Source organism: Eublepharis macularius, chromosome 1, assembly GCF_028583425.1.
Source record: "Eublepharis macularius isolate TG4126 chromosome 1, MPM_Emac_v1.0, whole genome shotgun sequence".
NCBI classification, from domain to species: Eukaryota; Metazoa; Chordata; class Lepidosauria; order Squamata; family Eublepharidae; genus Eublepharis; species Eublepharis macularius.
In genome coordinates this window covers 99,511,745-99,536,757 of record NC_072790.1, presented here as the reverse complement: position 1 = coordinate 99,536,757, position 25,013 = coordinate 99,511,745, and the positions used below count along the sequence as shown (strand labels likewise).

The following is a 25,013-nucleotide window of genomic DNA, read 5'->3' as shown; positions in this document are numbered from 1 at the left end:
CTTATTACATCCACAGTCTTTCTGTGGTATGATAACCTTTGCAAGCTATTCGAAATCTCTTTATAGTAAACACGATTTCATCCTACATTATACAGCTATCAAGAGATGGCTTATATTATTTAATAACAACTTCTGAATTAGTAATCTTTTCTTTTGAAGTTTAGCATGGAGGAAGAGATGTATCAAATATATATGCCACAAATGTCACTGTTTTTTATGACGCCCTGAAAATCCTCAACCTCTTTGCACCAATAAAATATCACTGGCAATGTTTATATAACTTATATTAAACAAAAGTTACACAACAACATGAGAACTTAAATTCTAAGTTTTCCTGGAACTCAGTAGAATTCACTGTCTAGCCCTCGCTGCTCTGTTTCTCTTTGACATTAGAGTAGCAAAGCTAATGGAAACCAGAGCAGTAGTGATTCTTCTGCTTACTCTACCTGGCAGCAATGGTATCAGAACAGATAAAACTGCTTACTGTCAGACAGTGCTTTCAGACTGGGAGCCGTGAAGTTATTAATGTATTAAAATGAACGGTTCAGATTAATTTCAGAGCAGCAAAAAAGTCATAACCATTCAGTAAACACCAAACTGTTAGAGGTTCCAGCCTACACATATATATATCTCAGCAGTCAAATCAAATGGCCAGGCTCAGAGCAGGATTTGCCTGCCTCATTTTTCAGTCATGAAATCTATTAAGTACAATTCTTATTTCAGCTTCCCCTTTCACCATTTCTGTATTAATTCAGTCCATTGATCTTAGTTCGTTGTTGATATGTGTTTGTCACTTCCATCTTCTAGTAAGAGAAGTCTTGAGCAGAGGTTGCATAAATGTGCGTAAATCTTGAATGGCAGTTTCCTGGTATTCCTTTTTTTCCTTACTTGTGGCTAAAATGTCTGGCTTGGCCTTTCTGATGAGGTTTTGGTGAATTCTAAATGGTGGTCTCCAGATTTAAATTTTCCTCCTACTATAATAGAAAACAGATGAACAAGGGATCAGACAATTAATTTAGCCAGCTCCTGCTTAATTAAACTTGCATCCAAATTTGGGTTAACTATTATTAATGGTAATATCCGGTTTTATTTCTGTGAGGATTTTACGTATCTTTTACCTAGAGACTGTAGCCTTATTATATGTTAATATTTCCTGCTATAATGAGGAAAAATCTATTTTTAAAATGGGGGAATTAAGAGCAATCATTTCTCACTGCAGCCATCTATATATGTTTTTCATCTTCTACAAATTCTATTCATTTCTTATTGACATATAAGTCAAAGTGTAAGGCAAAATATGGAATTTATTTAGCGCTGCTTTTATTTGGCTAAATGATCCTATAATACAGGAATTGAAAAAGGAAATTGCTAACGCTTCTGGTCCTAAGGTGTATGCTGAATTCACTAAACAGTGTCCCTTATGACACTGTATTTCTTTTGAGCCTTAATCCTGGGATTCTTGACCTTTTGCATCTCATGTCCCACCAATTGCTCTATCAAAGTCCCGCACCTTTCATCTATGATGATCCTCTGACTTACTATGAATGTACACAGATTAGAAGAGAGAGTGCATGAAAGGATGAGCCGGTGCTAGGCTTCTGTGGCCCTTTTTTATATGCCCAAGCTAGCGGTAATTGCCATTTTGGGGTCAAGAAGGAATTTTCCTCCAAGCCAGATTGGCCAGGGATCCTGGAGGTTTTTTGCCTTCCTCTGGGCATAGAGCAGGGAGCACTGGAGGTGGGATGTCAGAGGGAGGAGGGTAGAAGCCCAATTAGGAGGGAGGAATAAGAGAGAGCAGAGGCCCCTGGCCAAAGAGGAGTGCAGAGGTCCGTCCCTGAAGCTAAGGGGCGTCTTCCTGTCGAGCAGACGAGCTTATGGGCTATGACTCTGACACTCCTTGGGCCAATTCTGAGGCCTAAGGGGTGCCCTCAGAGGGAAGTTGGATGGTAGCCCAATCAAAGGGGGCAAACCAGGCAGCCTGGAGAGGAGCAAGGACTGCCCAAGGAGCCAGGGCATGTAGCAGAACCACAGCTGAGTGGCAGCCCACCCCTCCCGGCGAGGGCCAAACTTACAACGTGGTGGAGAATGCCAGCCTGCCTGACCCTGCTCTGAAATGCCCTCTACCCCACCTCCCAATGCTGGCCGGCTGGACCACTGGGCTAGCAGTGGTAGTTCTGGGGCTGGCCCCAGCCGGGCCACACCCTTTCAGTTAACAAAGCAAGGACTGGAGGATGATATCAACGCATTTTGGAGGCATTTGCACAGCTGAGGCAGCCTAATGGCTCCCTGACCTTTGGTCTTTCATAATAGGTCCATATCTGACCGGCGAGGCCCAGACTGCCCTCAAGACCCTGCCTAAAGTGGAGGGAGCTTACTACTGGAAACTGAAAGTGGACATCTTGGATCTCTACAAAGTGATGCCTGACACCTACAGGCAGAAATTCCGAGCAATCATTTTCCGTAGGAATGACCGGCCCTGGGCTCTCATTACCTCCCTCCAAGATGCAGCCTACTGCTGGCTCCACCCCAAGAACCAAGGGGAGGAAGCGATCGTGGATCAAGTGGTCCTGGAGCAGCTGGTCAACGTCTTGCCCCACTGGGCACGCTACTGGGTAACCTGCAGTAAGCTGGTGGGACTAAAGGAGGCAGCGGTGCTGTTGGAAAATTTCCTGTTGGCAGAACCTCGCAAGGGTGGCAGGGAGGCCTCTCCCGCTCGAGCGAGATTGGGGTGGAGGTATGTCACCACAAGCAGATCTGCCTCGACCAGGGCACACCTGCAGTTGGCCCAGGACGCCCGGCAGTCCCCAGGCAAGTAGCCCACCTTACTGGTACCCCACCTCCAACAACAGCCACAGCAATTGAGCAGCCCCCATGCAGTGGCCTCATTGACAGAAGCTTTACCAAGTTCCACTCGAGAAAAAGTGATTGGGGGCCCTGCTTCAAGTGGGGGGAAGAAGGTACCCTTCATGCGAGACTGCCCCCTTATGGAATGTGATGCTGGCTGGGACGAGGCCATGCCCTTGGCCAGCAAAGCACCATGTCCTCCATCTCTGTTGCTCACAGTGGAGATAGCCACTGGAGACTGTCCTGGAGTTTGCCCGTGATCTCCAGGAGACCGTCCTGGAGCTTGCCCATGACCATGCCTGGGCCAGCCACCAAGGGCCTAAGGGGACGTTAGCCAGGGTCCTGGCCCAGTTCTTCTGGCCCACCGTGGCAGAGGATGTCAAGGACTTCTGCCGGTCCTACTCCATCTGCCAACCAACATCTGGCCGCCCACCACCCAGGGCATCCCTCACCCTGCTCCTGGTGATTCACACACCTTTTGAAAGAGTGGCCATTGTCTTTGTTGGGCCCCCACCCTGGACAGCGTGGGGCTGCTGATACCTGTTGGTCCTAATGGATTACGCATCAAGATACCCCGAAGCTTTCCCACTCCAGACGATGCAAGCCGCTGGGGTCACACAGGCTCTGCTCAGGTTCTTTTCCCTGAAAGATTCTCATGGATTGCAGAACCCCCTTCACAGCCAAAGTGATGCGGCACCTCTGCTGCACCCTCAGGTGCAACAAATCTTTACACCCGTCCACCAGCCCCAAACAGACAGCTTGGTTGAAAGATTCAATCTGACCCTCAAGACCATGCTCCGGCGATTGGCTCAGGACAAGCTGACCCAAAGGAGCCCCTTTGTTGACCCATTTCAATTCTCAGTCCTAGAGTCCCCATGGGCTTCAACTAGCTTTGCTCCCTTCGAGCTGATCTGTGGGCGGCGCTTCAGAGGAATCCTAGATGTGGTGGAGAGTTGTTGGGTTCCCACCCCGGCAGCAGCCGGTCTGCCTGCACCAGAGCACATCCGATGGCTCCAGGAACACATTCAGGCTGCCCACGCCATGGCCCAGCAGAACCTACTGGCCACCCAAGTCAGCCAAAAAACCTGCTATGACTGGGGCACGCGCCTGTGGTCTTTCTAGGCAGGAGAGCAGGTCCTTGTCAGCTAGAGGGTCCTGACTTCCGGGGGAGCCAGAGACCCCTGGCAAGGCCCCTTTCCCATCATTCAAGTGTTGGGGCCCTTGTTATATTTGGTCCAGTGTGGACCCACGCCCTAGCAGGCTAAATGCCTGCATGCTAATTACTTCAAAGAATGGAGGGACCAGTGAGTACCTACCTGCCAGTTAGCTGAGGACCCCCTAGAGCCCCCAGACGGTGTCTTGCCATGGCCCCCTGCGGACGAAACTAGTGACCTCCCCATCATAGATGACAACCTGTCCCTGGCCCAGAAAGAATAAGTACATACGCTGTTGAGGGACCTTCCTGGCATCTTCTCCAGGTGCCCAAGGCGGACCACACTGGCCTTGCATGCCATCTCCACCCCAGCTGGGCAAGTGGCCTGGGCCCCCTGGAGACTGTTACCCCTCAAGCAGTGGGAGGCTGTAGCCAAAGAGGTGGAAGACATGACTCGATTTGGGGTGATAGAGCCCTCGCAGAGCGACTGGCATAGTCCCATTGTGCTGGTATCTAAGCCAGACGGATCCATACGGTTCTGTATTGATTACTGAGAGGTGAACCAGATGCCACGTTTAAATGCTACCCCATGCCCCAGGCCAAGATCCTGATTGACTAGTTAGGCTCGGCCCACTTCCTATTGGCTTTAGATCTAATGAAGGGGTACTGGCAGGTCCCCATGGAACCAGCAGACGAGAAAATGGCCTTCACAACTCCTCAAGGGTTATTCCAGTTCAAAGTTACGCCGTTCAGGCTACACGGGGCAGCTGCTACCTTTCAAGGGTTAGTACACAAGGCCCTTTATAGTGCAAACCAACACATCTGATTTAGGACTGGGAGCCATCTTATCTCAGGAGTTTGATGGCCATGTACACCCCATCCTATACCTTAGCCGCAAGCTTCAACCGGCCGAGAGGAAGTACGCCACCATGAAGAAGGAAGCACTGGCGGTGAAATGGGCAGTCGGCAAACTCCAATACTATCTCACCAATAACCTCTTCACAGTAGTGACGGACCATGCCCCACTCCTGTGGATGGCTAGGATGAAGGACCATAATACCAGGGTTCTCAGGTGGTACCTTTCCCTTCTCCTTTTCAGTTTTGTGACCCGACACTGGCCTGTTCGACAGCACCTCAATGCGGATTTTATGTCATGGATGCTTGACAACGATTCCCCAATGACGGCTCTCCCGGGGGGGGGGGTGTCTGGGGCTTGCCCCGCCAGGCATCCTGTAGCCACACACACCCTACTTACTTGGAGCTCTGGGAGGCCCCCACCAGTGGGCAGCAGCAAGAGACAGCAGTGGTGACAGAGGAGTGACAGAGGAGCCAGAGGTGGAGCAGTAGCAGCTGGACAGCCAGAGAAGATGCAGGAGGAGCGTCGAAGACGTGGCCCGGAAGCTCCCACCCAGCAGCAGGAGGGTCATCGTGGCTGGCGGCCAGCCAGTCCAGGAGCACAGGAAGGGTGCCCTGCCGAGGTGGGAAATGAGGGGGCTGGGAAAGAGCAGGGCCCCCTCTCCAGCTAAGATGCCTGCCACCTCCACCCCTCATGCCTGTGCTAGGGTGGCGAACCCAGTGATCCTGACCGTCAATGGCAGTTGGCATCAGAGAAACGAGGCTACTTCCATGGAGGGAGGCGGAGGGCCTGGCAGGAGTGGGGCAGGGGCAGAGTGAGACTCCCAAGGGCAGAGGCATGCCTTATGGTGGCAGCAGCTGCAACCAGGGACAGTAGTCTGGGCGCAAGTGACCTGGCTGCTGGGATGGACCCTGGGAGTGGGTTCAGAGGGAGGAAGGTGGAAGCCCAATTAGGAGGGAGGAATAAAAGAGAGCAGAGGCCCCAGGCCAAAGAGGAGTGCGGAGGTCCATCTTGGAAGCTAAGGGACGGCTTCCTGGTGAGCAGAGGAGCTTATGGGCTATTGCTCTGATGCTCTTTGTGCCAATTCTGAGGCCTAAGAGGGCGTCCTTGGAGGGAAGCTGGACGGCAGTGCGGTCAAAGTGGGCTGATCAAGTAGCCCAGGGAGGAGCAAGGACTGCCCCAGGAGCCAGGGTGTGTAGTGGAACCACGGCTGAGTGGCAGCCCACCCCTCCTGGTGAGGGCCAAACTTACAAGTACCTGGAAAAGCAAGATCCACCTGCATTATTCTTTGATATATATGAGAAACATTATTTCATGCAAGGCATGTTGGAAATATTTTAAAACATTTGCTCTGAGAATGTGAGCAAAAGATACTGTGAATGTGAATATAAAACTATCAGCCCTCTTACTATAAGTGTTCCCCAAATCAATAGACTAGTTGTGACTGTTTCTAGGTTTTCACTCTAAATATATTCTGCTTAAAAGAAATTCTTTTATTAGCTAAAATATTCTTGTAGTGGCTACAGCTGACTAGCTAGCTGAGAATAGTACAGCTGAATTTTTTAAAAATGCTGATTCTGTTTAAAGTTAAAAGAAATTTTTTTAAAATTATTGCATTTATGCAAGTGTGTAATCAGTGTTTCATTGCATGTAATAAAATAAATGTGCCCTAGTAATATTTAACATTTTTGATATGCAGATTGAATATCTGCTTTGCTGACAAAAGGACAGAGAAGAAACATTAAGCTGACTTCAAATCAATTCAACCAAAGTAATTAATCAATTCAAAGTAACACCCACTGAAGTCTCTGTACGTTTCTTCAGGGGATGTTATTGCTCTGTATGTCAGAGGGCACAGAAACTGATAAAACTAGAAAACTTAAGAAAAATAAGCTCATGGGACTGTGCTTGGGCAGGCCTGCCGATCGGTAGGTTCTGTAATTTTAAAACTCTAGAGGAAGGCACCTTCCTCCACCCAAGATTGCCTGTGCACCTGTTTCACGGCTAGACAGCCCACACTCTGGGAGAGGTGCTGCCCTCTACCCTCAGATTCTCTTTCACCCCCAGTCAAGGAGGAACGTATGTAGCAAAGCTCTTCCTTTTGAAGGCTTTTTGCATCACTGGCCTTGCCTACAGAGAGAAAAGAAATTGTGAGATTATGGCTGAAAAGGCATTATTTAAAAAGTGCACCCAGTGCAGCACTAAGATGACCAAGACAGATGGTCATTCATTGTGTCTCATCTGTTTGGGAGAAGGGCATAATATTAGGCTCCAACAAGCATTGCCAAGTATTCACATCAGAGGACAAAATATAACAACACCTGTATTTAGGGAACCCTGCAGGTGCTGCTTTCTCTATGATAGAGGGATTTATGGATTTGAAAAAACCTTTTGTGAAATACCTGCTAGAAAACCTGATACTTGCCTTTTACATGCTAGAAAGTAGGACAGATTCGTGAGCTGGGCTAGACACAAGGTTATCAACCCCCAAACATGCACTATTGCCTCAGTGTCAGAATATCTACTATAACTTAAGAAGGAAGGTCTATCAGTCTCATTGGTTAGGGTCCACTTAGCCGCTATAGCTGCCTTTCATGTCCCAGTGGATGAGAAAACACTTTTCTCACACTATACATCAAAGATATTCCCCAGGGGTCTCTGCAATATGTTCCCACCAGTGAAACCAATAATAGCCCAATGGTCATTATCTCTGGTCTTAATGTCCAGACCCTTTGAACTTTTGGCAGCTTGCCCCTTAAATGTATTGTCGAAGGCTTTCACGGCCGGAGAACGATGGTTGTTGGGGGTTTTCCGGGCTGTATTGCCGTGGTCTTGGCATTGTAGTTCCTGACGTTTCGCCAGCAGCTGTGGCTCTGAAGATGCCTCTGAAGATGCCAGCCACAGCTGCTGGCGAAACGTCAGGAACTACAATGCCAAGACCACGGCAATACAGCCCGGAAAACCCCCAACAACCATTGCCCCTTAAAACTTGTCTATTAAAGTGGCATTTTTTGTGGCTATCACATCAGCTAAGCATGTGAGTGAATTAGCCTCATTAAGAATGGCTCTCCCTTTCTTAAGTTATACCCAGAGAAGGTGGTCCTTAGGCTTAGCCTCCAGATCCTTTCCAAAGTAATATCTAAATTGCTCACTTCCCAGGTAAAAGTATTACCCGTTTTCTTCCCATCTCCCACCTTGGAGGCAGAAAAAGGTTCCATACACTGGATGTGTACAGGGCAGTGTTATTCTGTGTAGACCTTACTGCCTCCTTTAGGTCAGAGGTACAGTTGTTTATTTGTTACACAGGCCCTAGGAAAGGGACAAAGGCATTCTCCCAAACTATCTTCAGATGGGTAGTTCAGGCTACTAAGCTCTCTGTTATGAACAGGCCAACTTATGTCCATTGGAGATTCATGCAGGTTCTACTAGGTCCCAGGCATCATCCACAGCTTTCATTAGAGGAGTTCCCATACAGGACATCTGTAAAGCACCATTATCAAGCACTATGCCTTGGACGTCAGTGGCAAGAGGGAAGCAGCAGTGGATCAAGCAGTTTTTCATTCTCTGTTTCCATGAAGAGTATCACTCCTCATAATAACATAATAACATTCATTTTATAGAGCTCTGAAAGAGCTGTGATTGACCCAAGGTCACTCCACTGGCTTCAAGCAGAGGAGTAGAGAATCAAACTCCGTTCTCTCTCAGAGTCCTGCCGCTCTTAATCACTACACCAAACTGGCTCTCATAGGATAGGTGGCTTGCTAAACTTCCATGTAGTGCTGCACAGAAGACTGACAATGAAAACAGGGTTGTGCTTACCTGTAACTGCTGTTCATTGAGGTCTTCTTCGCAGTGGGGTACCCTCCTGCCCCACTGTGTGCTCTTCACTACTTACCTTGAAGAGTCTGGCGGCTCAGAGGAAACTGAGGGTAGAGGGTGCTGCCCCTCCCAGAGCTTGGACTGTTTGTGCAGGAAACAGCCATGCTGGTGCTTTTGTGGGGAGGGCACCCTCCTCTATAGTTTTAAAGCTACAGAATCTACCAATCAGTAGGCGTGCGCATACACAGTCCCATGTATGCCTGCACAGAAGACCTCAATGAACAACAGTTACAGGTAAGTGCAACCCTTTTTTTCTCCACAGAATCATTCTGGATAGAAATATCAAGTCCCAGAGTAATTTAGTACTAGGTGGCATACTATTTCTCCCTCTCTCAAAATCTGAATTCTGAGGTAATGCTAGTTGTATGTCCTAGCTGTTGATTATATTGTGTTTTCACTTGCACTGTTGTAATCCACATTGGATTTCAGTAAGAAAGGCAGACAATAAATAAAAATCAATAGTGCACACACATTTGAATTACTGTTTTCAGTTCTGGTCACCCCTTCATAGAAAAGGTAGAGGTAGAAAGGACGTTGAAGAACTAGGAAGAAGCAACAAAGTAATTAAAATGATCAAGAAGTTGGCGTGCCTTCCTTAAGAAGCAAGCCTAATGAATTTGTGGTTTGTGTAATTTTAAAAACAAAAGGACTAACTGGGGACACATCATCAAGATTTATAATGGTGATAAGATGAGAGGGAGAGAAGAACTCTCCAATAATACTGGAGCTTTAGATCACCTAATAACATTGGCAATAAATTCAGGTCAGACAAAAGAAAGTACTGTTTCACAGAACACATGATTAACTTAAAAGAGTTCACTGTTAGAGGATGTGGTGATGGCCACTAGCTAAATTGACTTAAAAGGGGATTGAGCAAATTCATGGAGGATAGGTTTTATCTCTGTTTGCCAAATGACACCTCCGTGTTCACAGCATCTGAATAGCAGTTACTAGAGAACAAACAACAGTGGAGTTGTTTTCTTCATATGTTGCTTACCAGTTTTGCCAAGGGCGGGGGGAGTAGTAATCATGTCTAGTTTTTAGAGGCTTCCTGTATGTTTGCTGTTTATGCTGCCCTTGCAAGAGATGGCCCAAACCAAGCTATGGAAGAAAAGTCATTCTGCTTTTCTTTTTCCACTTTCTCCATCACAATCCAGCCTCTTCAAATAGGCATTTTAAATCAGTTGGCCTTATACTAATTTCATAGAAAAATATTTCTTCATGTGTGTCTGTCATGACTCTGAAAGTGCCTTTGGGCCCACTGATTCTTCATCATTATGTACACACACACCAAAAAAGTCTTACTTCAGAAGATATTTGGGGCACATGACCTCCATTTTTGGCAATCATAACCATGCAAAAGTGTTTGAAAGATTACTCAAAAGCATCAACATTAAAAATCATTGTATTTTTGTTTCAAAATATACCAGTGGGGGTACCCCAAGCTTTTTTCAAAAAACTTAACCAGGCTGTACAGCTTGACCACGAATCAAGCTGAAAGCATTACAGGATACAAAGGAAAAAGCAGGTTGTGCCTTTCCGGATTGGTTGTTATACTCTTAAGGCCTGTGCGTTGACCTGGTTGAGAGAATGGATTACCTTGGAAAATGAAAGACTCTTAAACCTGGAAGGACATGATTTACTGATGGGCTGGCATGCATTTCTCTGGTATAAAAATGGGAATACCATAAATACTTTAAAAACCATTGGATAAGGAAGGCATTAGTGACGGTCTGGGAAAGAATAAGATCCGCCTTCTACGAGAAAATCCCTTTGTGAGTCTCCCCAATTGAAGCATTTACACAACCTAACTTGAAAAAAGAGGGGAAAGCCCCTACTTACAAGGTACTGTTGAAACCAGGCGGTTTATTAAAAAACTCAAAAGAAATGACAGATTCAGACATTGAGTTGGGATGGTAGGGCCAGGCACAACTAGAATCTAGATATAAAAAAGATAAGATAATGGGCTTCTATGAAAAGGATGAGAATATTGATATGATAATATGTGGTTCCAATGTTAAAATGATAAAGAAAATATCTAGTATGCTCCTAAATGCAAAACGACAGGGGGAAGAAGTTATACGGTTATACGGTCCTCCACCAGTCCCGGACAAGTGGTCGGGGGGGAGGCGTGGCTTTGCTCATTCGGGAGTCTTTCTCCTTCAGACCACTCCCCACCCCAAAAATTACTGGCATTGATTGTGTGGGCCTAGTGTTGGACGCCGAGGAGAGGTTGGCAATATGCGTGGTGTACCGACCGCCTACTGCACCTGCATCTTCCCTGTCTGGTCTCTTGGAGGCGGTGGCCAGCTGGGCCTTGGAATTCCCGAAACTTTTGGTTCTCGGGGATTTCAACGTCCATGCTGACGACGATGCCTCCATGCAGGCCATTGACCTGGTGTCCTCCATGGCGGCCCTAGGACTCTCCCAGTTTGTTTCGGCTCCCACACATCAAGCAGGTCACACGCTGGATTTGATTTTTGGGGCAGGGATGATGGTGGTCTTGGATGCCTATGATGCAGTGCCATGGTCAGATCACTTTGTTCTGAAGGCTCGTCTGAGCATGCCGCTCCTTTCCCGGGTGGGCGGTGAGCGGATTTACGCTCGCCCGCGGAGGCTTATGGATCCAATTGGTTTCCAGGCGGCTCTGCGGGATCCGATGCCCCCTGGCAGTACGTTAGATGAGCTGGTGGATGATTGGCATGGCCGTCTTTCCGAAGCCATCGACGCTATTGCCCCCTGCCGTCCTCTCCGAGCCCGCAAACGGGTAGCTCCTTTGGTTTACCGAGGAGCTTCGCCAGATGAAGCGGTCTCTGAGACGACTAGAGCGAGTGTGGAGGCGGGGGCGCGACGAAGAGGCAAGAACATCTTATAGGACGTTTATGAAAGCCTATGAGGTGGCAGTGAAAGCAGCAAAGAGGGATTTCTTTGCTGCTTCCATTGCATCCGCTAGCTCACGCCCGGCTCAATTATTTCAAACAGTTCGGTCCTTGGTCTCCCTCTCTCAGGGAGACCACCAAATTCTTAATTCAACTATTGGCTGCGAGGCTTTTGCGAGCTATTTTGCGGGTAAAATCTTGTCCCTTCGCCGTGGCCTGCCACCCACTGTTGATACAGTAAGGGAACTGGAGACCCCTTGGCCGTCTTCTGGGTCCGTATTAGACCATTTCAGCCTGCTCTCTCAGGACGATGTGGACAGGATCCTGCAGGGGATGAGGCCAACCACCTGTCCTCTGGACCCCTGCCCATCCTGGCTGGTGAAGGCCAGCTCGGAGGGGCTACGGGACCATCTGGAGGCCATTGTTAACATCTCCCTGAGCTCTGGGGTTTTTCCAGGAGTGTTAAAGGAGGCGGTAGTGCGGCCCCTCCTGAAAAAACCATCTTTGGACCCCACTGACCCGTCCAGTTACCGCCCAGTGTCGAACCTCCCGTTCCTGGGCAAGGTGATTGAGCGGGCGGTGGCGGTACAACTGCAGGAATTCCTGAATGATGCTCTAGTCCTGGACCCATTCCAGTCTGGCTTCCGTCCTGGCCATGGGACGGAGACAGCCTTGGTTGCCCTCACAGACGACCTTCGCAGGCATCTGGATCGAGGCGGGTCAGCGCTGCTTGTGTTACTTGATCTCACAGCAGCGTTTGACACGGTTGACTATGATTTGTTGGCCAGCCGCCTTGCCGACGTGGGGATTAGGGGGACAGTCTTACAGTGGCTGGTCTCCTTTCTCCAGGGTCGGGGACAGAGGGTGGCGCTCGGGGGAGATCTATCGGCCCGTCACCCTTTGGTGTGCGGGGTTCCCCAAGGGGCGATACTCTCCCCAATGTTATTTAACATCTATATGCGCCCCCTCGCCCAGTTGGTGCGGAGGTTTGGGCTGGGTTGTCATCAATACGCGGATGACACCCAACTTTTTCTGTTGATGGACGGCCGGCCAGACACGGCCCCAGACAATCTGGCCAGAGCTTTGGAGGCTGTGACGGCATGGTTGAAACAGAGCAGGCTGAAATTGAACCCAGTGAAGACGGAGGTCCTGCAGCTGGGACGGGGGCTGCCAGATGTTGGGATCCAGCTCCCTGCCCTGGATGGGACACCACTGGCAACTTTGCCAGTGGTAAAGAGTCTGGGTGTGCTCCTGGATGCCTCCCTATCGATGGAGGCCCAGGTCACGGCGGTTGCCAAGTCTGCATTTTTCCATCTTCGTCAGATCAGGCAACTTGCCCCCTACCTGACGCCCCAGGACCTGGCTACAGTGATCCATGCAACGGTCACCTCCAGGCTAGATTACTGTAACTCACTCTACGCTGGGCTACCCCTGGGCCTGATCCGGAAACTACAACTGGTCCAGAATGCGGCGGCACGGGTCCTGACTGGTATACCTTACCAGTCACACATCACACCTGTCCTGCGCCAGCTGCACTGGCTTCCAGTTGAATTCCGAATCAGGTTCAAAGTGTTGGTTCTTACCTTTAAAGCCCTGAGTGGGTTGGGACCGGCATATCTTCGGGACCGCCTCTCCCTGTACGTTCCCCGGAGATCGCTCCGATCAGCGAATAAATATTTACTTGTGGTCCCCGGCCCTAAGGAAGCCCGCCTCGCTTCAACCAGGGCCAGGGCTTTTTCAGTCCTGGCCCCAGCCTGGTGGAACGCTCTGTCAATGGAAACCCGGGCCCAGCGGGACATATTATCGTTCCGCCGGGCCTGTAAGACAGAGCTGTTCCGCCAGGCGTTTGGTGATTGAAGGGGGCGGTGCCATGTCGGCCTCCCACCTTTGGGGTGGGGAAGGTTCTCCCCACCACTGCACCTTGTTAATTTGTTTTATTATTTGTATATTGATTTTAGTTTTGTTTTTATCAATTTTAACTGTTCACCGCCCAGAGCCCCTGGGATGGGCGGTATATAAATTGAATAAATAAATAAATAAATAAAAATAAATAAAGATACTATGATAAAATGGGCAGAGAACGTGGGACACACAATTGATCTAGAGCAATGATCACAAATGTGGAAGGGCAATTTAAGGATGACAAAATCAGCTTCTTTGAAAGAAAATATTTACAAAATGTTTTATAGGTGGCATTTAACTCCTATTAGGATAGCTAAAATGTCCTTAAATATGTCAAATAAATGTTGGAAATGTGAGAGTACCCTGGGTTCATATTACCATATGTGGTGGACATGTAAAAAAGCAGTAGAGTTCTAGAAGATGGTTCATAAAATGACTCAACAGATACTTAAGATTTCACTGCCTCTGAAACCAGAACTCTTTTTATTAAACCACATATTGGTTCCAGTTAATAAAAAACAAAAACATCTGATGTTGAATATAATCACAACTGCCAGGATACTATACGCGAAAATTTGGAAAACGACAGCCATCCCAACGCAAGAAAACCTGGTCGAAAGAACTCTTGAGACAGCTGAAATGGATAAATTGTCACGTTTATTGAAAGATGTGGACAATACAATACATGACATTTGGGACCCATTTTACAGCTGGATACAAAAGATGACTGAAGAAACCTAGCTTTTAGTTAAGAGGAAGACTTTTATGGACGTTATCTAAAATGAATGGAAAAATTTGTAAACAAATAGCTGATCTGCAGAACATATTGATGTGATAAGAAATATATTAGATTGAACGGTGCGATGTATTAGAGTGATATAATATGAACTTCTTTTCCCCACCCCTCTTTATTCTGTATCCCCCTTTTCTTAGTAAAAAATAAAAAAACTTATTATAAAAAAAATAATTTAAAAAAATCATTGTATTATAATTGTACTTGTGCACCAGTGTGGGCTGGACCTTCAGAAATTCACTTTTTATTCAGACACTTAGCTATTATGGCTGAACTGCATTTTTTCAATAAAGATCATAGAAAAGCAGGTTTGGGAGAGGATACTGAAAAAACCATAAAACAGGACAGTATCAGGTTGACATTCTGAAAAACAGTACTTCAATTTGGATGTCAAAGCAGAAAAAAAGTCTGTGTGGATCTAACCTAAGAAGATTCTGCATTTGAACTAGATAATCCAAAAATACTTTGGAAATCTTTTTATTATTATTATTATTATTATTATTATTATTATTATTATTATTATTCCTTAGGAAAAAACAAATGTCTTCATATTCAAGTTAGAAAATGTGTTTTAATTCCTTAAAAATGCCTATACCCTCAGCTTTTTACATATATAAATCAATGGTAAAGTATTTTTAGTTGTGTTAATGTAAAATAACTTCACTCTTCTTTAAAAGTCACCATATATGCTTACTATGAAAATACTGTTTGGTTGTTTGGGTCCTGATCCTCATTTTTTTTATTCCTTTCTACTAAGACTACTCTGAATAGTAAAATTCTCCCTTCCTAGTAATACAAATAGGATTCTTCACCTTTCTGAATTTATTTCAATTTATTTTAAGTCATCAACGTAATACTTTGTTCTCATGAATGATTGGGATTTTTCTTCTTTCTTCTTCTGTTCCGCTCTATATTATGTCTGATTGCCCTAAGCTACATTCAGATGTGACAAGCCAACTACAGTTTGTTTATGAAGAGAACAAGCTAGGATGTCCTTAGGATCACGTACCTTCTACTCTCATGTGTTGCAGGGAGACTGAAGGCATCTTGGTTTGGAACTATCTGAAATGCTGTTATGATATATGAATGCAGCAAAATGACAGATTGTGGTTTGTTTCCTGGCCTAAAAACCAGGACTGTAAACCATAATTTAATGCTGGTAGTTTAGGTAAGAGAACAAACTACCATTTGTCATTTAATCTGACTCTGTCATGAAAACATATCACTTTGTGATGAAAAGTGCTTTAAAATATTATACTTCCATGAAAAAATAAGTGAAATTTAAATGTTTCACATGTGATCTTTCCTAGATATATGGGCTATTGGCTGCATATTTGCAGAGCTATTGACTTCTGAACCTATATTTCACTGTCGTCAAGAAGACATCAAAACAAGCAATCCTTTTCACCATGATCAACTTGATCGAATATTCAGCGTAATGGGATTTCCTGCAGGTGGTCACTTATAATTCTTATACAAAGTTCTTAGTTTGAATTTTGGTTTTCAGTAAATTAGGTTCCTATATTTATGTATGCTTGGGAACTAAACAGATAATATTCTTTGTGTATAGTAACTCTCCATATAATTTTAATAGTTGCAGAATTGTTCTTTTTTTTTTTTAAGACAAAGACTGGGAAGACATAAGGAAAATGCCAGAATATCCTACACTTCAAAAAGACTTTAGGAGAACAACGTAAGTTCTTTGCATAGAAGACTAATTGTAGCTATAGTTTAATGAATATTTATGTATTTTGGAAAATGTATATACCATTTTTATATTAAAAAATAAAACTTAAAATACAATTGTTGGGACTCAAACATTAAAATATGTAGAAGAAAGACAATAAAAATCTGATTGGCTTCTGTGTAGCTGGTTTGTAAAATGCACATCTTTATTTGTTAAGATATACTCTAAACAGGAATTTATTGTAACAATGTTATATGTTAGTGAAATAAAGTGAAAACAGTAACAAAGATTAACATTATTACATCACAAGAAAACCTCTGTTTTGCAGATGCATGTGGTCTGTCATATGTCCCAACAAATAAAAGCTGTCAAAGCATTATTTTGAATGTGAATTACTATATCCTTTCTTTTGGAACTAGTGTATGAGATTCAGAGACAAAGCAGAAGTGCACCAGAATTTCCATGTCTGGAACTCTCACCAATTTTTTTAAAACTCCATTTTCAGGCATATTGGAACCAGATTTGGACCACAAGAGGGGAAGGGGGGGGTTAATTCCTCTCCTGTGCCATTTTCTTGAAATGGATTTGGGGAGCTGCAGTTTGCCCTATAAAATTTTCCACAAATCAGCATGTCCTTAGGTCAGCAGTTCTCAGCCTTAGCTTTGCATTGATGATAAGGGTATAAAAATACCCTAGAAATAAGATATATGAAATGCTTTGAATAATCTAAAGGAGCTATAATACACTTTTAGGTATTAAATGCTGAGTATTAAATAGTCTGTGTCTGAAAGTGTATTATCCTTTTGAAATGTGTGTTTTCATTGAATGTTTCAGGTATGCCAATAGTAGCCTCATAAAATATATGGAAAAACACAAAGTGAAGCCTGACAGCAAAGTATTCCTTTTGGTAGGTTATGTCGCCAGTTGTGCTGTTGATTATTGTTTATTTGTAACATGGACTCAGCTGATTCTAGCTGAGAATGAAGGTCAAAAATTCACCAGCTTGAAAAGCAATTCATTGCAAAGCCTGAATTCATTTGCTGTTGTCTGGTAATGTTTGGTATAGTTGATAAAAGTAATAGTTTTACTGTCATGATAAATATAAGGGAGACTTGTGAGTTACATCTCTTTCTTACATACTTCTCTTTCTGATTACTTTAGATGAGTCTTTTTGAGTCAATTAAGTTATACAAAATTAACTGCTACAGGTATATCAGGGGTAGGCAACTCCTGGCACATATGTCAAGAGTGGCACACCAGACCATTTTGTTTGGCACTGAGTGCCAGATCTCCACCTAAGCATATGAGGTACTGGCACATGAGAAGGCAACAGACATAGCTTATGCCTTTATCAGCTCCCAGACTTGTACAGCCACCAGTTTTGTCCAAGGTGAATCCCTAAAAATGCTGGCACCATGGGGGCTTGGCTTGCTCTGAGCAGGTCTGATCAAGGTCACCCCCCTTTGTTTGCTGGCATGCCAGCATATACACTGCGGGGAGGGGGTTGGGCCCCAAAGGAGGCCTGCCTCTGATTTTTATGAAGTTTAGTTTTACAAATTGAAGCATCTTTTCTCTATAAGAACATGCTACAATGTTTCTTTCAATTAATTAATTATACCTCTATAGGGGATTCAGCTGGCATATATGCCAGTCAATTCTGTAGTGATAGCAATATAAACTAATCTTCTCTACTGTTGTACTACACAGCTGCAAAAACTTCTTACTATGGATCCTACAAAAAGAATTACCTCAGAGCAAGCTTTGCAGGATCCCTATTTCCAGGAAGACCCACTTCCTACATCAGAGTATGTCTCTCTTCCATTCTTTATTGTTTTCATCTATTTAATGTGAAGCTGCTGTGTATGGTGCGCATTTAAATATGTAAAAATAGACTGATTAGGTGTGTGAAATACCTCCACTCTAAAGCAGAAGTATGCTTTTGTTCAGTAACAACAAAGGAATGTATAGAAAAAGTAAAAAATTGTTTAATTACCTGCCTGTTCCTGGAGGCAGTTATCTTGTTCAGTAGCTAATAAGTGATTTCATTGTGACTTCTCAATGAAGTCTCCAAGGAACGTACACAGAAGTGACAGGTTTTTCTTCTTTCATAGATTCTGGTTGAATGCAACAAAGATATGTAAAATAGGGGTGTGCGCTTTGGGTTCCCGGTTCGGGGGGAAAAACCTGAACCGGGCCCGATTCGTAAAGATTCGGTATTTCCGAATCACAGCCAGTACAATGGCCCTGATTTGGAAATACTGAATCAAAGCTTTCCGAAGCAATTCGGATGCTTCAGGAAGCTTCAGGGCCTTTTTAAAGGGCTCCCTCCTACCACCACCCCACTTACCTGTGACATCCTGGCAGTGGTGGAAGCAGCAGCGCTGCCGGTGGCCTTCTCTACTGCCATGCTGGCCACTGTGGCAGCCGAAGCGGCGGTGTGGGCATCAGAGGCGCCAGCCACAGCCTCCCATGCTGCCCTGCTGGCCGCGACAGCGGCATGGCATGCAGCGTGGGTGGCGGCAGCCTTCCCTGCCACCCTGCTGGCTGCCGCAGTAGCCAAAGAGGTGGTGCGGGCAGTGGAGGTGCCAGCCGCGGCCTTCAGGATAGGTAAGTGGGGTTGGGAGAAGGGGGGCTCAGGGCAGAGGTGGGTGTTTCACTTCAGTATGCTCAGAATCATTTCGAAGCATACCAAAGTGATTTCCAATAACCCGAACCTGAAGCAGCTTGCTGCTTCGGGTTTTGGGTTATTCCAAATCTTTTTCCCACTTCGGGTAAACCCGAAGCAGGAAAACCGAGTATTTCCGCGGTGCACACCCCTAATGTAGAATCCTTTCTTCCTGCCCTGTAGGATGAAAACATTTGAAGGATTTTCACACAACACTGCAGAAACACAGGGAAAATCACAACAGCAAAGTCCACCGTAACCGAAGCATGTTCATTGTCAAGTCCATATAGGTCTATGCATGTACAGGTGTAAGAGCAAAGGGTTCCTTCCCCGGGTTCAGGAAGCCTGCTTTTGTATGATTTCCTGTTGTCTGGAGAGCTACCACTGTATGTGAAAGGTCCAGTGAACACAGTGATATTATTTCCACAATTCTACTTTCATCTTTCCCTATGCATTCAATATCTCTAGAATTTGGGGGGCTAAAAGAATGGATTGGATGTAGTTTCAGTTTATTGTCATTATTTGGTATATCAATGAGCTCACTGATAGACCAAAAAAATTCTGGAACAAAATGATTTGATACATATTCTTTGAACAATAATAATGGAAAATATTTGTGGTTTCAAATAACCTTATGGAATAAGTATAGATTTTAGATGTAGAGATACTCTTAGGTTGAATTTATACTACGTATTTAAAATGATTAATTAAAACTAGATTTACTTTCTCAACTTCCCCCAAGAAATGGTGGGATGATAATTTTATGACAGAACTATCCCTTCACAGAACTATAATTTCCAGAGCTTCTTGAATTGTTTAGGAGCCATGGCTGCTGAACAGATTTTGTTTAAAACTGTGGTGGAGATATATCTTCAGCCGTGCTATTGAAAACCAATAGAAGCTGCCATCCAACTTCATATTCTGTGTCTGAATATACACTTAATTGTATTTATTTTGCTGGTGGTGGTTATTATTATTAGTTGCAGTGAATCAGTATAAAGAAGTCAGCATTTTAACAGTTTTGAATAAACACAAGGCTACAAACTAAAGCACTGTGTTGTAAAACAGTTGTGTTCTTTTTGTGTTCCAGTGTGTTTGCTGGCTGCCAGATTCCTTACCCTAAACGGGAATTTCTTAATGAAGATGAACCTGAGGAAAAGGGGGATAAGGTATAGTTCAGACTACTTTATTATATCAATAAAAAGGATACTAGTGGCATAGAGATGTTCCATGAATGTGTGTTTGGCACATCACCCCAGAATAATGTCTTGAGACATTATTTACAAGTGCCTTACACTGAAAGATAATCAGTAAATTTAGATATTGTTAGTAATATGCAGTTGGAAGACTAAAGAAAAGAGGCTGCATGCTGTAATCATCTGTGTCATGGTGACATCTTTTTAAGATTCTGCAGTTGATGAGAAATATCCCTCCAGCTCTTTATGCCCTATATTCTTTGTAGCAGCAGAGCTTGGTTTTTGAAATACTTGTGGCTTCTCTATTACAAGTTAACTATATATGTATTCATAGTATTGCATACTTTTTTCCTAGCCATATACTTGGGGTACAGAGTTCTCAGTGCACTCAGTGAGTGACCTCCTTAGTTTTAGAACTCCATTTCTCTTGAAGATTGTCAAAGCTGACTATGTATTTTTATACCTAGACTGTAGCACCTAGTAGTACCTCTGGGTTCGTTCTACTTTTGTTAGAAACTTCATGGAGAGTAGTGTTGAATAATGGTTCATCTATTCCCTAACCTTCCCTGTGAAATCCCACAGGATTCTAACTTATTCCTCTCTCTTTTTCAGTGTGTGTATCAGACAAGATAGTGTAGAGGCTTGGAACCTAGCCATAGTGGTATGCTGTTGACACCCAGCTCCGTCTTGTTTTCATCTAGCCTAGGATCTCTGGCTCTATTGTTGCTTACTCAGTGTCTGATAGTCAGGGCTGTGGGTAACAACTATACATGGAACCAGAGCTACAGTTCTTCAATTCAGGGAGCCTATAATCAATGCCAACTATCAGTTTGGAGAGGCAGTCTCACAGCCTGAAGCCCATATTGCAACACACTGACATCTGTGGATCAGATTTATTTTTATGTCACCTACCCTGCATTAAAGATCTGTATAGGTAATATTGTTAGGCTAAAAAAGAGGAGAAATATTTACAATGAAATATCACAATTAAAAGGTAAAGAGTGTGAATTCGCTGAAGGTGGGCAGACCTAAGGATACTTTAATGGTGTTAGTAAAATATTGAAGGGGAGGAAGATTCAGAAGCGGCAAGAAAAATGCCAAGGAGGGTAACATTTTTATTGTAGATGAGCCATTATGGGGAAAATGTAGAAAATTTATTTGCTTATTCAGCAGTTACACATTCATCTGAGGCACTCAGTCATTCTGCAAATGGCACAGTGCCTTACATGGCTGTGGAAATACATGTATGGGAGGCGAGACAATAAAAGAAAAAAAAGAAGCAACGAATTTTCATAGTGCACTTGTCTACTTTTCCTACTGTTAAGTTTATAGACATAACAGAACTTAAACAAAAGAAAATGTAAAATGCACAGATAATGTGTACTCATGTTGCTGATATAACAGGGATTTCTATTGAAATAAAATAAAGAAGAGGTTGAACTAGGGAGAGGTGGGTTTTGAGAAAATGCCTAAAGCTGAGAGCAGGTGCTAAATACTTGAAGAGGGTGGGCATGAGCATGTTAAGTGTAAGGGCACATGAAGAAAGAGCACACAAATGTGGAGACAAGGGAGAGAACAGTGTTGTCACGAGGGGGGAAGTAGCGGGACAAGATTCCAGGACCCAGTTTGCTTTTGTGTGATGACTAGGGTGAGCCTGAATGTTGAGAGAGGGAATCTTTATCTAGTGTGAAGGTCCTTTAGTCACTTATAGACCTATCCCCCATAAATCTGTCTAATCCCTGTTTAAAGCTGTCATTGGATGCCTTTGAGTTGTATTGTTTTGAGAGAGAGAAAAAGTTCTCTGTCCACTCTCTGTACCTCGTGCATAATCGTGATAAAGTTATATCATGTTCCCCTCCACCCTTAGTTGTCTCTTTCTAAATGGAGAAGTCCAAGATTCTTCAGCCTTTCCTCATGGGAAAGGTGCTCCAAATAGGGGTGTGTAGTTTGGTTTGGAATTTGGATTAAAATACTTAATTTTGGCTGATTCGGTACAACCTGGGTATCCTTTCCAAAAAATTCAGTAAAATGTGGCCATTGTTTTCTATGGGAAAATCACTCTGAGAGCTATCCAGTGGGCAGGAAGGTTCATTTTTCAACAAAACTTCACCAAATTTGGAGGGAACCTATTCCTGTTCTCTAAAGACCCCTCAAGTTTCCTGATAGGGTTGCCAGCTCCAAGTTGGGAAATTCCTAGAGATCTGGTGGGTGAAACCTGGAGAAAGTGGGGTTTGGGGAGGGAGAAGACCTTGGCATGGCATAATTCCATAGAGTCCACCCCCACCCAAAGTAGCCATTTTCTCCAGGTGAAGACCCTAAATCTCCAGAGCTGAAGTGGCGCAAACAGGAGAGCCAATCAGAACAGGCTGATTTGCCTGCTAAGAAGGCAAAAAAGAAGTTGAAGCGGACGCATTCAGTCTCCGTGCAGACTGAGCAGGTCTGAGATAAACCCAAAACACCTTCCCTCCGGATGAGGTCTCCCCATTACTCCTCGGGCGATGAAGGAGAGGTCCAAGGAAGCCCTTGGTTTGAGGATCAAACCCAACCATATGAAGAAGCTCTACCCTTTGAGTACTCTTACCAGGGAACTGGCAAGTATGGATCCAAGTACGACAGACCATGAACTCATGCTTTGACCTCGCTACGGGAAGATTGGGAGGTACCTAGGAGTGAGTGCTCACATTATGGATCCCCATCCCGTGAGCTGCCCTATCAATACTCTGAGACAGGGCGTGATCAAAGCCCCAGCCCTCCATCTGATCCTTCTCCTGATGAAATTATCATTGGTTCAGGCAGGATTTCTCCAAATGAGGACTTTCGCCTTTATACTGAGCAGATGCTGAGAATGGCTCGCTCTTTGGAGATTAAGGTTGCTGCGGTTGATCCTAAGCTGAAGGATAAGATCCTCCAATACATTTATTCCGGCAACCCGTCTAATGTTGCCTTCCCTATTATAGAGGGTCTAGCGGAGGTGATTTCCTCGATATGCGAGAAACCGTCCTCCATTCATGCCACTTCCCATAAGTTGGAGGCACTTTACAAAACCCGTGATGATGTCTGCACTTACCTATTCTCTCATCCTCCACCGTCCTCCTTAGTGACTGAGGAGATGCAGACGCGCCAGAGACAGGGATCTCAGGTTGTGACTACCAACAAGGAGAGTAGGAAGCTAGACTCCTTGGGTAAAAAGGTCTATTCTTCTTCATCCCTCATATTGAAGATAGCTAATTACCCATCCATCATGGGGGCTTACCAGATTTTCCTTTGGAACCGGATTGCAGTTTTCCTGGATAGACTTCCAGATGACCAGAGAGTGCTGGCCAAGGTAATTATGGATGAAGCCTTGCAACTCTCCAGACAACAAATCAGTGCTGGCCGGAATTCCTTGGGGACTGTATCTAGGGCCTTGGCATCCTCGGTGGTGCTCCACAGGCACGCGTGGCTACGCACTACAGCTCTACCACCTGAAACGAGAAACAGAATGGAGGACTTACCTTTTGAAGGACAAACCTTATTCTTGTCCAAAACAGATGAGTATCTTTCCCAAAAGCGCAAGGATCGCTTAACAGCACGTTCCTATGGAGTGACCCACTCCAAGCAACCTTCTTCCTACCAACTGCCTTACTGACCGTTCCAACACTATCGGGGCAGACAGCAGAGATATCAGCCATATCCTCAATATGGTGCTTATAGGCAACACCAGCAACATTAGTCTGGCCCTTACCAACGGCGCAGGCCATACCATCACCAGCGTCAGAACCAGCAGAGCCCGATTGTTAAGGAGTCTACTAATCAACCCAAGCAATTCTGACTAGCAGTTGAGCAATCTGTGGTTTTTGGTGACAGATTGGCTGAGTTTGCGCTATCCTGGGCTGAAATTCAAGTTGATAGTTGGGTTTTGAATGTTATCAAGTTTGGATATAAAGTTGAATTTGAAGTTTACCCACAGCTGTCTCTCCCTGATTATTCGCTCTATACTCCATCACAGAAGCTGCACACTGCTGTGGCAGCTTTAGAGTCGAAAGGAGCAGTTCGGGAGATACCCCGTTGGGATTTTATTCTAGAATGTTTGTGGTGGATAAGGACGGCGGTGTCGGCCTGATACTAGACCTGAGGGGTCTGAATAAATTTGTACAGGTTAGAAAGTTTCGGATGCTTACATTAGCCACGGTCCTGCAGCTAATGCCTGATAACATGTGGTTCGCTGTCCTGGACCTCAGGGACGCATACTTTCACATTTCTATCCACCCAGCTTACAGGAAATTTCTTAGATTCATCTGTAATGGGCGTATATTTCAGTACCAGGTACTGCCCTTTGGATTGCCCACTGCTCCCAGGGTCTTCACTAAATGCATGGGCCCTGTAGTAGCCTTTTTGAGGAGACAAGGGTGTTCCATCTACCTTTATTTAGATGACTGGCTGTTGTCGGCACCATCTTCTGGTGCGTTAGTAGAACAGATACACACGGTGGTAACCACATGTACTAGGCTGGGTCTCCTCGTGAATTCCAAAAGTCGGTCCTTATCCCTTCACAAAGGGCTCAGTTTATTGGCATGGTGTTGGATGGGGTACTGAATAAGGGATTCCTACTTGCAGATCGTGCTTTAAGGATTAAGCGTATAGTGGGTTTCTTTTCTAGGTGTCGCTTCCAATCGGTGGTGGCTATTCAGAAACTCTTGGGTCTCATGGCATCCACTACAGAGGTGACCCCTATGGCTAGACTACATATGCGGGCCCTTCAGTTGTGGTTTTTATCAATCCACGACTTCCAGTCTGGTCGTCAGGATCAGAAGTACTCCATTCCACGCAGGATTATTCGTGCTTTGGGCTGGTGGTTGTCTGATAACAATCTCCTTAAGGGAATTAGTTTCGGTGCTACTCAGCATCAGATTACCATTTCCACTGACGCCAGTTCGTTGGGATGGGGGCCCCAGTGTGGCTCCCTAAGAGCTCATGGGGTTTGGTCTGATCAGGATCGAGAACTCCACATTAACCTTTTGGAGCTCAAGGCTGTGCGTTATGCCCTTATTGCATTTGCAGATACCGTGCAACACAAGACAGTTCAAATATTGACAGACAATTGCACAGCCATGTTTTACCTGAACAATCAAGGAGGCACTACGTCTCAGGCCCTTTGCGATGAAGCGGTGCTGATCTGG

The 25,013-nt window shown here is 44.9% G+C and overlaps 1 protein-coding gene across 4 annotated transcripts in view; it reads left to right on the top strand.

The window, feature by feature from the left end:
• CDK19 (cyclin dependent kinase 19) overlaps positions 1 to 25,013 on the top strand; it is a 176,307-nt gene that overhangs the window by 135,986 nt on the left and 15,308 nt on the right. For 3 of the 4 annotated variants that reach the window (XM_054980978.1, XM_054980970.1, XM_054980954.1), the window contains exons 7-11: positions 15,617 to 15,763; positions 15,930 to 15,999; positions 16,828 to 16,900; positions 17,701 to 17,798; positions 19,749 to 19,827. In XM_054980978.1, coding sequence (XP_054836953.1) covers positions 15,617 to 15,763; positions 15,930 to 15,999; positions 16,828 to 16,900; positions 17,701 to 17,798; positions 19,749 to 19,827 — 467 coding nt within the window. The remainder of the gene's footprint in view (positions 1 to 15,616; positions 15,764 to 15,929; positions 16,000 to 16,827; positions 16,901 to 17,700; positions 17,799 to 19,748; positions 19,828 to 25,013) is intronic. The other variant, XM_054980962.1, reaches the window with a different exon arrangement.